Genomic DNA, 10,767 nt, shown 5'->3' on the forward strand with positions numbered 1-10,767 from the left:
ACACACCCTCCTATGTAGGGCTAATCCCGCGGCATACGCAAAAGCCTTACGGTATCAGTGAGACATTTGTTTGTGCCACTGGATTATGATTTATCCCTGCATGAAAGAGGGGATGAGGGACATTGAAGACGAGTATTACTTTGTTTAGAATCTCTACAACTTTTTTTCTTTATGGTGATAGCGTGTTTGTTACATTGTTTCTATAAAAAACAAAGACTGTGACATGTGTATTACAGTAACTGTTTTTTTTTCAACAACAAGATTAGTGGAATACAACCTACTTCAGATATGTGCATACTCTGCTAGAATACAACAACCTGAAATGTGCAAGCATGCGTCTGATGGACGATATATTGGTTTATATTCCATGTGAATTTCAATTACAGAACAAGTTTGGTTTGTTGGTTATGATTGTGCAAAGACGGCACAAAATGACATATTATCAAAATCATGAAAATTGACCCACTTTAAAGGACAATTGCGTAGCAACAAAACAAGAACACAAACTTTACAAGCATGTATTTGATAGACAATATATTGGTTTATCTTTCAAATAAATTCCAATAACAGAACAAGTTTGGTTTGGAACTTACAATAGTTCAAAGATAGCAAAAAATGACATTTTCTCAAAATCATGAAAATTGACCCACTTAGGATAATTGCGTAGCAACAAAACAAGAACCCAAACTTTACAAGCATTCATCTAATAGCTCTTTAGTGGGTTATTATTTGGTGTGAATTGCAAGCGAAAAATCTTTACACTTACGGACTTTCAGTGCTTCAAATTTGGGCAAAATTTCAGTTTTTTTGGAACGTGAAAACAGTGTATTGCATTCAGGTTGCCCGTGACCATAGATTTTACAGAAGATTAACTTTTCTGCTATTTAATACAAGTTCAGGCATTGCTCTAATTAGGACATTCTGCTTTTGTTTGTAAGTTAAAGCATTGATCAGTATTAGTGCCCAAAAGTTGGCCAATTTTCATGTTTTTTTACATGCCAAAATCTGGAAAAATGGCCCATAAACTTCTTTGGCCTGCTACCATTGCAACGAGAGGTTCTGAGCAGAAAGAAAGCTATTTTGAGGGGTTGTGTACCAAGTACTATCACTGTGCAAAATATGAGCCAAATCTATTTTTTGACCCCTGCCACCATTGTTTGACCCTTACAGACATTCGCTCTTAAGGAGCCTTAAGGAAGTCCACCAAGCTGAGGGTCCTGAAGGCCTTGGTCTGGCCTGTAGTGACCTATGGCTGTAAAGCTTGGACACTCCACGCCAAAGACATTCAGAAGATCCAAGCCTTTGAAATGAAGTGCTACAGGAAACTGCTCAGGGTCAGCTGGACAGACCACCGCACCAACAACTCAGTACTAGCAGAACTGGGAATAAACCGAACACTCCTAAAGCTGGTGAAGAGGAGGAAGTTACAGTACTTTGGCCACGTCACTAGGACCCAGAACATTTCGACACACATACTGCAGGGAAAGATCAACGGTACCAGAAGCAGAGGGAGGTCACACAGGAGATGGGGTAACGACATAAGGGACTGGACAGGCAGTCTGTACACAGAAGGCTAAGAGCAGGGATGGATGGAGAAGACTTGTGCTGGAGACAACCATCGTCCCCGACCCATCTGTTGAGGATGGGACTAGATGAGGTGAGGTGAGGTGCTACCCAATATCCTTAAGGCACAGGAGGACCTACTTAAGGTCTGGAGTTGGGCTGGTGTTGGAGGCCTTTGAGGCCTGCCCCTCAAAGTTCTGTTACTCCTAAAGACTCATTATATGACCACCAATTTTCAGAACATTATGTATACATAAACATGAGTATTATAAGAAGTATCATTATGGTTCAACCATAAAAAAAATTAGATACCCCTTGGATTTTTCCCATTTACTTAAGCAATAAGAAATAGTCTATAGCGGTTATGGCCACACGATTTCCAGTCTCGCGTTAATGCGTTTGATGATACATTACTTAGAGTGTTATCTATGTGGTGTGACGGTTTGATAATGCATTACTGAGAAGAAGCGTCAGCGTGACCCAGCGGCTACCCCATGCAGATCCTTTTTAGGGGAATAAGCCTCCGTGGGTCCCCCAATGCAGATCCTTTCTGAGAGAAGAAGCGTTAGTAGGACGCCATGGGGCGAGATAAGAAGAGTCCGCAGGAACACCATGCAGACCCTTCTGAGAGAAAATGAGTCCGCAGGACCCCCATGCAGGTCCTTGCTGAGATGAAGAGTCCGCATGACCCCCATGCAGGTCCTTGCTGAGAGATGAAGAGTCCGCAGGACCCCCATGCAGGTCCTTCCTGAGAGATGAAGAGTCCGCAGGACCCCCATGCAGGTCCTTGCTGAGAGATGAAGAGTACGCAGGACCCCCATGCAGGTCCTTGCTGAGAGATGAAGAGTCCGCAGGACCCCCATGCAGGTCCTCTCTGAGATGAAGAGTCCGCAGGACCCCCATGCAGGTCCTTTCAGAGATAAGAAGCGTTAGTAGGACCCCCATGTAGGTCCTTGTTACATATCCAGATATTCTCATCATGCAAGACCCAGCATGCTTTATGGGGCCTTGGACCGAATCACTCTCAGTCGAATCACATGACCTATTTTTGTATCACTACACCATCACATGTACAGAGCTAGAAGTTTGTAGATTAAATCTTAGTCCGCTCATCCAGTGTTTCCTAGTCGTCAATCGTAGTCAGCAGAGCACTACAAGGAGTCAGGGAACACAACACAACAGTCATTGCTGAGAAATGATGAGTCCGCAGGACCCCCATGCAGATCCTTGCTGAGAGATGAAGAGTCCGCAGGACCCCCATGCAGGTCCTTTCTGAGATTAAGAGTCCGCAGGACCCCCATGCAGGTCCTTTCTGAGATTAAGAGTCCGCAGGACCCCCATGCAGGTCCTTGCTGATGAAGAAGAGTCCGCAGGACCCCCATGCAGGCCCTTGCTGAGAGAAGAAGAGTCCGCAGGACCCCCATGCAGGTCCTTGCTGAGAGAAGAAGAGTCCGCAGGACCCCCATGCAGGTCCTTGCTGAGAGAAGAAGAGTCCGCAGGACCCCCATGCAGGCCCTTGCTGAGAGAAGAAGAGTCCGCAGGACCCCCATGCAGGTCCTTTCTGAGATTAAGAGTCCGCAGGACCCCCATGCAGGTCCTTGCTGAGGAAGAAGAGTCCGCAGGACCCCCATGCAGGTCCTTGCTGAGAGATGAAGAGTCCACAGGACCCCCATGCAGGTCCTTTCTGAGATTAAGAGTCCGCAGGACCCCCATGCAGGTCCTTTCTGAGATGAAGAGTACGCAGGACCCCCATGCAGGTCCTTGCTGAGAGAAGAAGAGTCCGCAGGACCCCCATGCAGGCCCTTGCTGAGAGAAGAAGAGTCCGCAGGACCCCCATGCAGGTCCTTGCTGAGAGAAGAAGAGTCCGCAGGACCCCCATGCAGGTCCTTGCTGAGAGAAGAAGAGTCCGCAGGACCCCCATGCAGGTCCTTTCTGAGATTAAGAGTCCGCAGGACCGCCATGCAGGTCCTTGCTGAGAGAAGAAGAGTCCACAGGACCCCCATGCAGGTCCTTTCTGAGATTAAGAGTCCGCAGGACCCCCATGCAGGTCCTTTCTGAGATTAAGAGTCCGCAGGACCCCCATGCAGGTCCTTGCTGAGAGAAGAAGAGTCCGCAGGACCCCCATGCAGGTCCTTGCTGAGAGATGAAGAGTCCACAGGACCCCCATGCAGGTCCTTTCTGAGATTAAGAGTCCGCAGGACCCCCATGCAGGTCCTTTCTGAGATTAAGAGTCCGCAGGACCCCCATGCAGGTCCTTGCTGAGAGAAGAAGAGTCCGCAGGACCCCCATGCAGGTCCTTTCTGAGATTAAGAGTCCGCAGGACCGCCATGCAGGTCCTTGCTGAGAGAAGAAGAGTCCGCAGGACCCCCATGCAGGTCCTTGCTGAGAGATGAAGAGTCCACAGGACCCCCATGCAGGTCCTTTCTGAGATTAAGAGTCCGCAGGACCCCCATGCAGGTCCTTTCTGAGATTAAGAGTCCGCAGGACCCCCATGCAGGTCCTTGCTGAGAGAAGAAGAGTACGCAGGACCCCCATGCAGGTCCTTTCTGAGATTAAGAGTCCGCAGGACCCCCATGCAGGTCCTTGCTGAGAGAAGAAGAGTCCGCAGGACCCCCATGCAGGTCCTTGCTGAGAGAAGAAGAGTCCGCAAGACCCCCATGCAGGTCCTTGCTGAGAGATGAAGAGTCCGCAGGACCCCCATGCAGGTCCTTGCTGAGAGATGAAAAGTCCGCAGGACCCCCATGCAGGTCCTTGTTGAGATTTGAAGAGTCCGCAGGACCCCCATGCAGGTCCTTTTAGAGATAAGAAGCGTCGGCGGGACCCCCATGCAGATCCCTACAGACCATACGGCGAATAGGCAATGTCCGAATCTGTTGCTCATGTTACTGTACACGACTCAGTGGACTGCGAATCCAGTGCTAATGTTACTCCCGACCATACGGCGAATAGGGTGCTGTTGAATGTGCTGCTGGCTTTACTCCAGACTGCGACCCAAGATGGCGGGAAGCCCTCTCGCGTACGAGCTGGCGAAGTTCTGTAAATACTCTCGGCAGCTCCGCCTCACGCTGAAGGACACCCGGGGCGCCTTCGATGACGTACAGAAGCACGGGGGGTTCTGGGACGGCGGTGAGTCGTTACCATGGTTACGGAGCGGTCCTGTCACATCGCTTGTCATTACGTAATAACTGTTGTGATAAACGTTGATTCTCAATGTGTAACGTTATGTTCTGCAGGTCAGCCGGAAATGGTCACATGAACAGTTTTCTAGTTCCTCACAGTTTCCGGCGAGCACCCTCCTCACCATGTCTTGTTTTCCTGTTGAGCTGTGATATCTTTCGGGGAAGGGGGAGGGGGGCATCTGTCAAAACTTAGACCACGACCTTTAACCCCAGGACGGCTGTATTGTCCTCCCCCTCAGATTTAGGAAATAATTAATAAATTATATATCTGGCTTCAGCCATAATTTACAGAAGTTCTGGCTTGTTGAAACACTTGGCAGCATGACACACCTCCTGTGGTTTTGTAGCACAAACAGCGGGTTGTAGAACTTCGTAACACAGGCCAACAGACTTTCTGAGTATTGTATAACAACAAGAACTGAGTTTTTAGGTCAAGTAACATTATAAACATTTCTTCTGTGTATCAGTGTTGTGGTATGTTTCGTTTATTCTTTTGTTGATCTCTCTGCAACTCTACAACACTGCTGTTTACTTATTTGTTTATGTGCAGATCTACAACACTGCTGTTTACTAATGTAATGTTACTTACTTGTTTATCTGCAGGTGTACAACACTCCTGTTTACTTATTTGTATATTACTTATTTGTTTATTACTTATGTGTTTATTTGTTTACCGCAGGTCTACAGCACTCCTGGCACGAGGAGGAAGAGTATATCCAGTCAGTGATCACCCGGCCGCCATGTTTGGTTATCCTGGGCCAGTCGTGTGACGCGAAAGCTTCCGTTGTGAACGAGCTGTTCGGTGAGGCGGTCCTGCCGACAGTGCAGAGTCGGGATGTGAGCGTCAGCTGGCGCATGCTCAGGTTCAAGTTCGGCAGCAGCCGGAACCTGCGGCTGACCCTGCCGGACAGTTTTGAACTTGTGGACACGCTGGCTGCGTACGAGCAGGACTGGAGCACGGTCCCGCTGGCGGACCTCGAGCTGCGCGGGGAACACCGGACGGACGTGGCGCTGGCGGCCGCGGTGGTGGAGGTGGTTCTGAACCACGCCCTGCTGAAGGACGGGTCGGAGGTCGTCGTGTCGCCCTCACACATCCCGGGCCTCAGCACCACCCAGGTGTTCTCCAAGTGCACGGAGGACGTGTTGCCGGTGGTTCTGTATGCAGTCAGCAAGGAGCGCCTCTCCGACTGGGAGGTGCAGGAACTGGTGGACATCAGGGAAGGTTTCCCCGAGACTCCCGTTTTCTTTGTAAGGACTCGAGACTGTGAGAGGGAGGACAGCCCAGCCGAACCCTCCCTTCTACAGCAGCTGTGCTGGGCCGGCTTCCAGGTCCTGCCTTCAAACAGGCACTCAGGGCCGTCCAACGCAGCACAGTCATTAAACACAGCACCATCAAACAGGCACTCAGGGCCGTCCAACACAGCACAGTCATCAAACACAGTACCATCAAACAGGCACTCAGGGCCGTCCAACGCAGCACAGTCATCAAACATTGCACAATCAAACAGGCACTCAGGGCCGTCCAACACAGCACAAACACAGCGCAGTGTTTCCCCCAACACGACACTCCGCAAGGCCCCGAAGGCCCCGCCTGGGTCGCGGTTGGTAGAGAGTTTTGACCAGTTCCCTTCGGTGCTGCTGTTTGTCCGGCAGGTGGTGCAGACGCAGCTGGTTCGCGCCGCCTGCGTGCTGCACTCCGCCCACACGCGCTGCCTGCAGATGTTCATCACCTCGGCCTTCGACATGGCGCGTGACATCATGATCACGCCCCGCAGGATCGAGTATGCGCGGGCGCGGGAACGCGAGCTGTACGACAGCCTGGTCGCCATCTCCGACAGGAAACAGGACGAAATCAGGAACCTGATCCGGGAGACGGTGGCGAACATTCGGGAAGAACTGCTGGAAGATGCTGCCAGCTACTCCTTCATAGGTGATTAGGTCATAGATCATAGGTCATTAGGTCATTAGGTCATAGATCATAGGTGATGAAGTCTTTGTTTCTGTAATTTCTGCCTTCAGTTGATCGCATTTGTACATTACTTGTTTACCCAGCTTACCTTGGCCAGTAATGTTTTCATGTGCATGTGTGTGTGTCAGTCTGTCTGTGTATGTGTTTCTTGCTTGTGTGTATGTTGTGTCATATTTGATTGTGATGATTGAGTGAATGAGTGATTGATTAACGTATTGATTGATTGATGGATTGTTCTGTCCAGGAGTTGACCTAACGGAGTCGGGAGAACTTCTGGACTCCAAACAGCTACGGAGCTGCACATCGCAGATCCAGGACCTGGTGCTGAACAAGCTCAACACAGCTGTGGCAGGTACGGACACACACAAACAAACAAACAAACACCCTCACCCTAACTCTAACCCAGCACATGGCCTGGTGATGAACAAGCTCAATATACAAACAAATCTTACCTTAAGTCGACACAGCTCTGGCAAGTTTGACTGAACAAGTTGCTGTACTGTTAGCTGTTGTATGTTACAGGGCAGCTGATTGGTGCTGCTGTATGTTACAGGATAGCTGATTGGTGCTGTTGTATGTTACAGGGCAGCTGATTGGTGCTGTTGTATGTTACAGGACAGCTGATTGGTGCTGTTGTATGTTACAGGGCAGCTGATTGGTGCTGTTGTATGTTACAGGACAGCTGATTGGTGCTGTTGTATGTTACAGGATAGCTGATTGGTGCTGTTGTATGTTACAGGGCAGCTGATTGGTGCTGTTGTATGTTACAGGGCAGCTGATTGGTGCTGTTGTATGTTACAGGACAGCTGATTGGTGCTGTTGTATGTTACAGGGCAGCTGATTGGTTTTGATGTATGATACAGGGCAGCTGATTGGTGCTGTTGTATGTTACAGGGCAGCTGATTGGTGCTGTTGTATGTTACAGGACAGCTGATTGGTGCTGTTGTATGTTACAGGGCAGCTGATTGGCTCAGTAGACTGTCTGAGAGAGAGTTTTGTCGGCACGTTGGCCAGATGTATCGAGAGTCTGGAGAAGGACCAGGGGGATGCTGAGGACTGCGTCGCGAGTGTTCATCTCAAACAGGTACAAATAAACAAACAAACAAACAGGACTGCATCGCGAGTGTTCATCTCAAACAGATACAAATAAACAAACAAACAAACAAACAAACAGGACTGCGTCGCGAGTGTCCATCTCAAACAGGTACAAATAAACAAACAAACAAATAAACAAACAAACAGGACTGCATCGCGAGTGTTCATCTCAAACAGGTACAAATAAACAAACAAACAAACAAACAGGACTGCATCGCGAGTGTTCATCTCAAACAGGTACAAATAAACAAACAAACAAACAAACAGGACTGCATCGCGAGTGTCCATCTCAAACAGGTACAAATAAACAAACAAACAAACAAACGACTGCGTCGCGAGTGTCCATCTCAAACAGGTACAAATAAACAAACAAACAAACAGGACTGCGTCGCGAGTGTTCATCTCAAACAGACACGGGACCTCCATTTAACGTCCTATCCGAGGGACGGCCCTAGCCAAAGCTAGGTACTCATTTTCACCTGAGTAAAGTGAGGAAAGTCGTGTTAAGTGCCTTTCCCAAGGCCACAAGATCGGTAACACGGCAGCCGGATTCGCAATCTCTCGGTTCCGAGGCGAACACACTACCACTGTGCCACGCAGTCCCGCTACCTGCAGGTGAAATATCATTGAGGGAATTTTCAGCATGTGTGGCGCCGGGAAATTTTTTAAATCTTGACCCTCTGAAACGCAATTTCATGAATTTTGATGGGCAAATTTGCAGGTTTAATGAAATTTCTATTTAAAAAAAAACACAAGGGTTTCAGCCTACGTTTATGAGGGCGACGTCTCCTACACCATGTCTCAGGCACCAAAGGCGCGTGGTGTGGAAAGGGAGGTCTGGGAAATTTTGAAATCTTACCCTCTTTAAAGGCTATTTCCTGCAGTTTGATGGATACATTTTGCTGGCAGACGAAGTTAAGTTTAATGGCATTTTTTAAAAAGTAATACAAAGGCTTTAGCTTAAGTTTTTGCAGGTGACGCCACCCAACACAGTTATCATGATGTCGACTACCAAAGGCACAAAACCGGTCAAAAGGGATCCAGGGAAATTTGCAAATCTTTACCCTCGAGCTCTGAAACACCATTTCTTGCATTTTTATGGCCCTAGTGTAAATTTTGCTGGCAGGCTACTCTAGAGTTAAATGACCTTTCTGTAAGTGACACTCCCCCCTGGCGACCGGCCCTCCCCCCTCGCTAAATTCAGTACGGTCCCTAAGATGGTACCTGCCCTAATATGGCACAGATTTTTTTGCTGATCTTATTATTCGTATGTACACAGTGTTTTTTGCCACTGACTATGCTTATTAGGAAGGTAAATAAACCAAGTCCATGCACACAGCTGTTATTTGCATTCAAAATATACTTTTTCACTTCATGTTTTTTTGAAAAACAGAATTTTAACAATAATGTTAGTAGTGCCGAATCACTGCTGTCACCGGTCCCGGTGTACTGGCGGCTCGTGCTGCTAACTATACAAACTCTGACAAGCAGTCACACAACTGTCATACACATAAGAAACAAAATTCCATATAACACTATGAATGTGAGTCTTCAAATGTTTGTTGAGTAGAAAACTGACCATAGGGAAGCAACATAAACACTGACACCATTGTTTTCCCAAGGCAGTGTGGCCATGAAGGTGGCAGACTATAGAGTGCTCCAAAGATATATTTGATTCTGACATGATGATTCATTATGTCTATGAAAAGGAAAGTTAATAGAGATGTCGAAGATATTTCCCGATAAATTAGTTTTGTTGATGTTGGCAGTGTCGTTTTTTCGTAATCAATTATGGTTTTGTTAGTCAGGCAGTCAGAATCAGTGCATCCAGACCATTTCCCGTCAAAACATCAGCTGGATTGTACGAGATACAGCCCTCCTCACATGAGACAAGAAGTACATACAGTCACGATTTTTCTATAAAAAAAAAAAAAAGCTTAAATATTTTAAAATTGAATTCTTATTTCTGTGTACTTAATTTCATCATTTATTGTGAAGAGAGCAAAATTAAAAAAGCGTACCAAGTTAGGCACACTGTCTAGCAACAGCACAAAATCGGAATGTTACATACACGAAAACGTCTCACGGTGTTTGTCGTGTGTAACGTGCAAAGCAAAGGGTTCATGAACCGTATTAATGCATTTCTTATCCAAGTATGTTCTTCAGATGTCAAAAATTCATTAATCAAAACTTGACCACCCTCAGGCAACTAGCGATGGAGCGCCATGAGTTTGAGTACATGAAAAAGCGTGCCATGTTAGGGCACCTCCCGTTATTACTGTAAAGTTAGATAATGCACTAACAAGATCAGAAACAACATACATGCACTGTTGTACAGTTAGACAAGCTACTTTAGGTACTGAAACCAAATGTACAATATACTTGTCATGCTGCGGGATAGCCTTGCAGGGATCGTGCATGTTCAGAAACAGAAAACAAACACACAAGAAACAAACACACAAGAAACAAACACACAGAAAATAAATACATGTGCAGTGAGCCTCTCCATTTTAACCTGAGATGCCCCCCCCCCCCTGCTGAACGCTGCATTATATAGCATGTGGAGCTCACCGTACCCAGAGAACATGTAAAGTTGCATGTGTAGAATAAACTGATGTTTGTGAAGTTCCATGTGTAAAGTGAACTGATGTTTGTGAAGTTGCATGTGTAAAGTGAACTGATGTTTGTGAAGTTGCATGTGTAAAGTGAACTGATGTTTGTGAAGTTGCATGTGTAAAGTGAACTGATGTTTGTGAAGTTGCATGTGTAAAGTGAACTGATGTTTGTGAAGTTGCATGTGTAAAGTGAACTGATGTTTGTGAAGTTGCATGTGTAAAGTGAACTGATGTTTGTGAAGTTGCATGTGTAAAGTGAACTGATGTTTGTGAAGTTGCATGTGTAAAGTGAACTGATGTTTGTGAAGTTGCATGTGTAAAGTGAACTGATGTTTGTGAAGTTGCA

The 10,767-nt window shown here is 47.0% G+C and overlaps 1 protein-coding gene across 1 annotated transcript; it reads left to right on the forward strand.

The window, feature by feature from the left end:
- Nucleotides 1-4,464: 4,464 nt before the first annotated feature.
- On the forward strand, nucleotides 4,465-7,924 carry LOC118416547 (dual serine/threonine and tyrosine protein kinase-like). Its single transcript, XM_035821678.1, has 4 exons — nucleotides 4,465-4,689; nucleotides 5,422-6,672; nucleotides 6,956-7,063; nucleotides 7,668-7,924. The coding sequence occupies exons 1-4, from the start codon at nucleotides 4,524-4,526 to the stop codon at nucleotides 7,859-7,861; spliced, it is 1,719 nt and encodes a 572-aa protein (XP_035677571.1). The 5' UTR covers nucleotides 4,465-4,523; the 3' UTR covers nucleotides 7,862-7,924.
- The last annotated feature ends 2,843 nt before the right edge of the window (nucleotides 7,925-10,767 follow it).

The sequence above is a fragment of the Branchiostoma floridae genome, chromosome 5 (genome assembly GCF_000003815.2).
Source record: "Branchiostoma floridae strain S238N-H82 chromosome 5, Bfl_VNyyK, whole genome shotgun sequence".
NCBI classification, from domain to species: domain Eukaryota; kingdom Metazoa; phylum Chordata; class Leptocardii; order Amphioxiformes; family Branchiostomatidae; genus Branchiostoma; species Branchiostoma floridae.

What these genes read in the sequence shown, in the direction of transcription:
- LOC118416547 (XM_035821678.1), top strand. Translation starts at nt 4,524, where the DNA reads ATGTGCTGCTGGCTTTACTCCAGACTGCGACCCAAGATGGCGGGAAGC. An exon ending in CGGGGGGTTCTGGGACGGCG is followed by an intron (nt 4,690 to 5,421) that starts GTGAGTCGTTAC and finishes TGTTTACCGCAG; the next exon opens with GTCTACAGCACTCCTGGCAC. An exon ending in GCTCAACACAGCTGTGGCAG is followed by an intron (nt 7,064 to 7,667) that starts GTACGGACACAC and finishes TGTATGTTACAG; the next exon opens with GGCAGCTGATTGGCTCAGTA.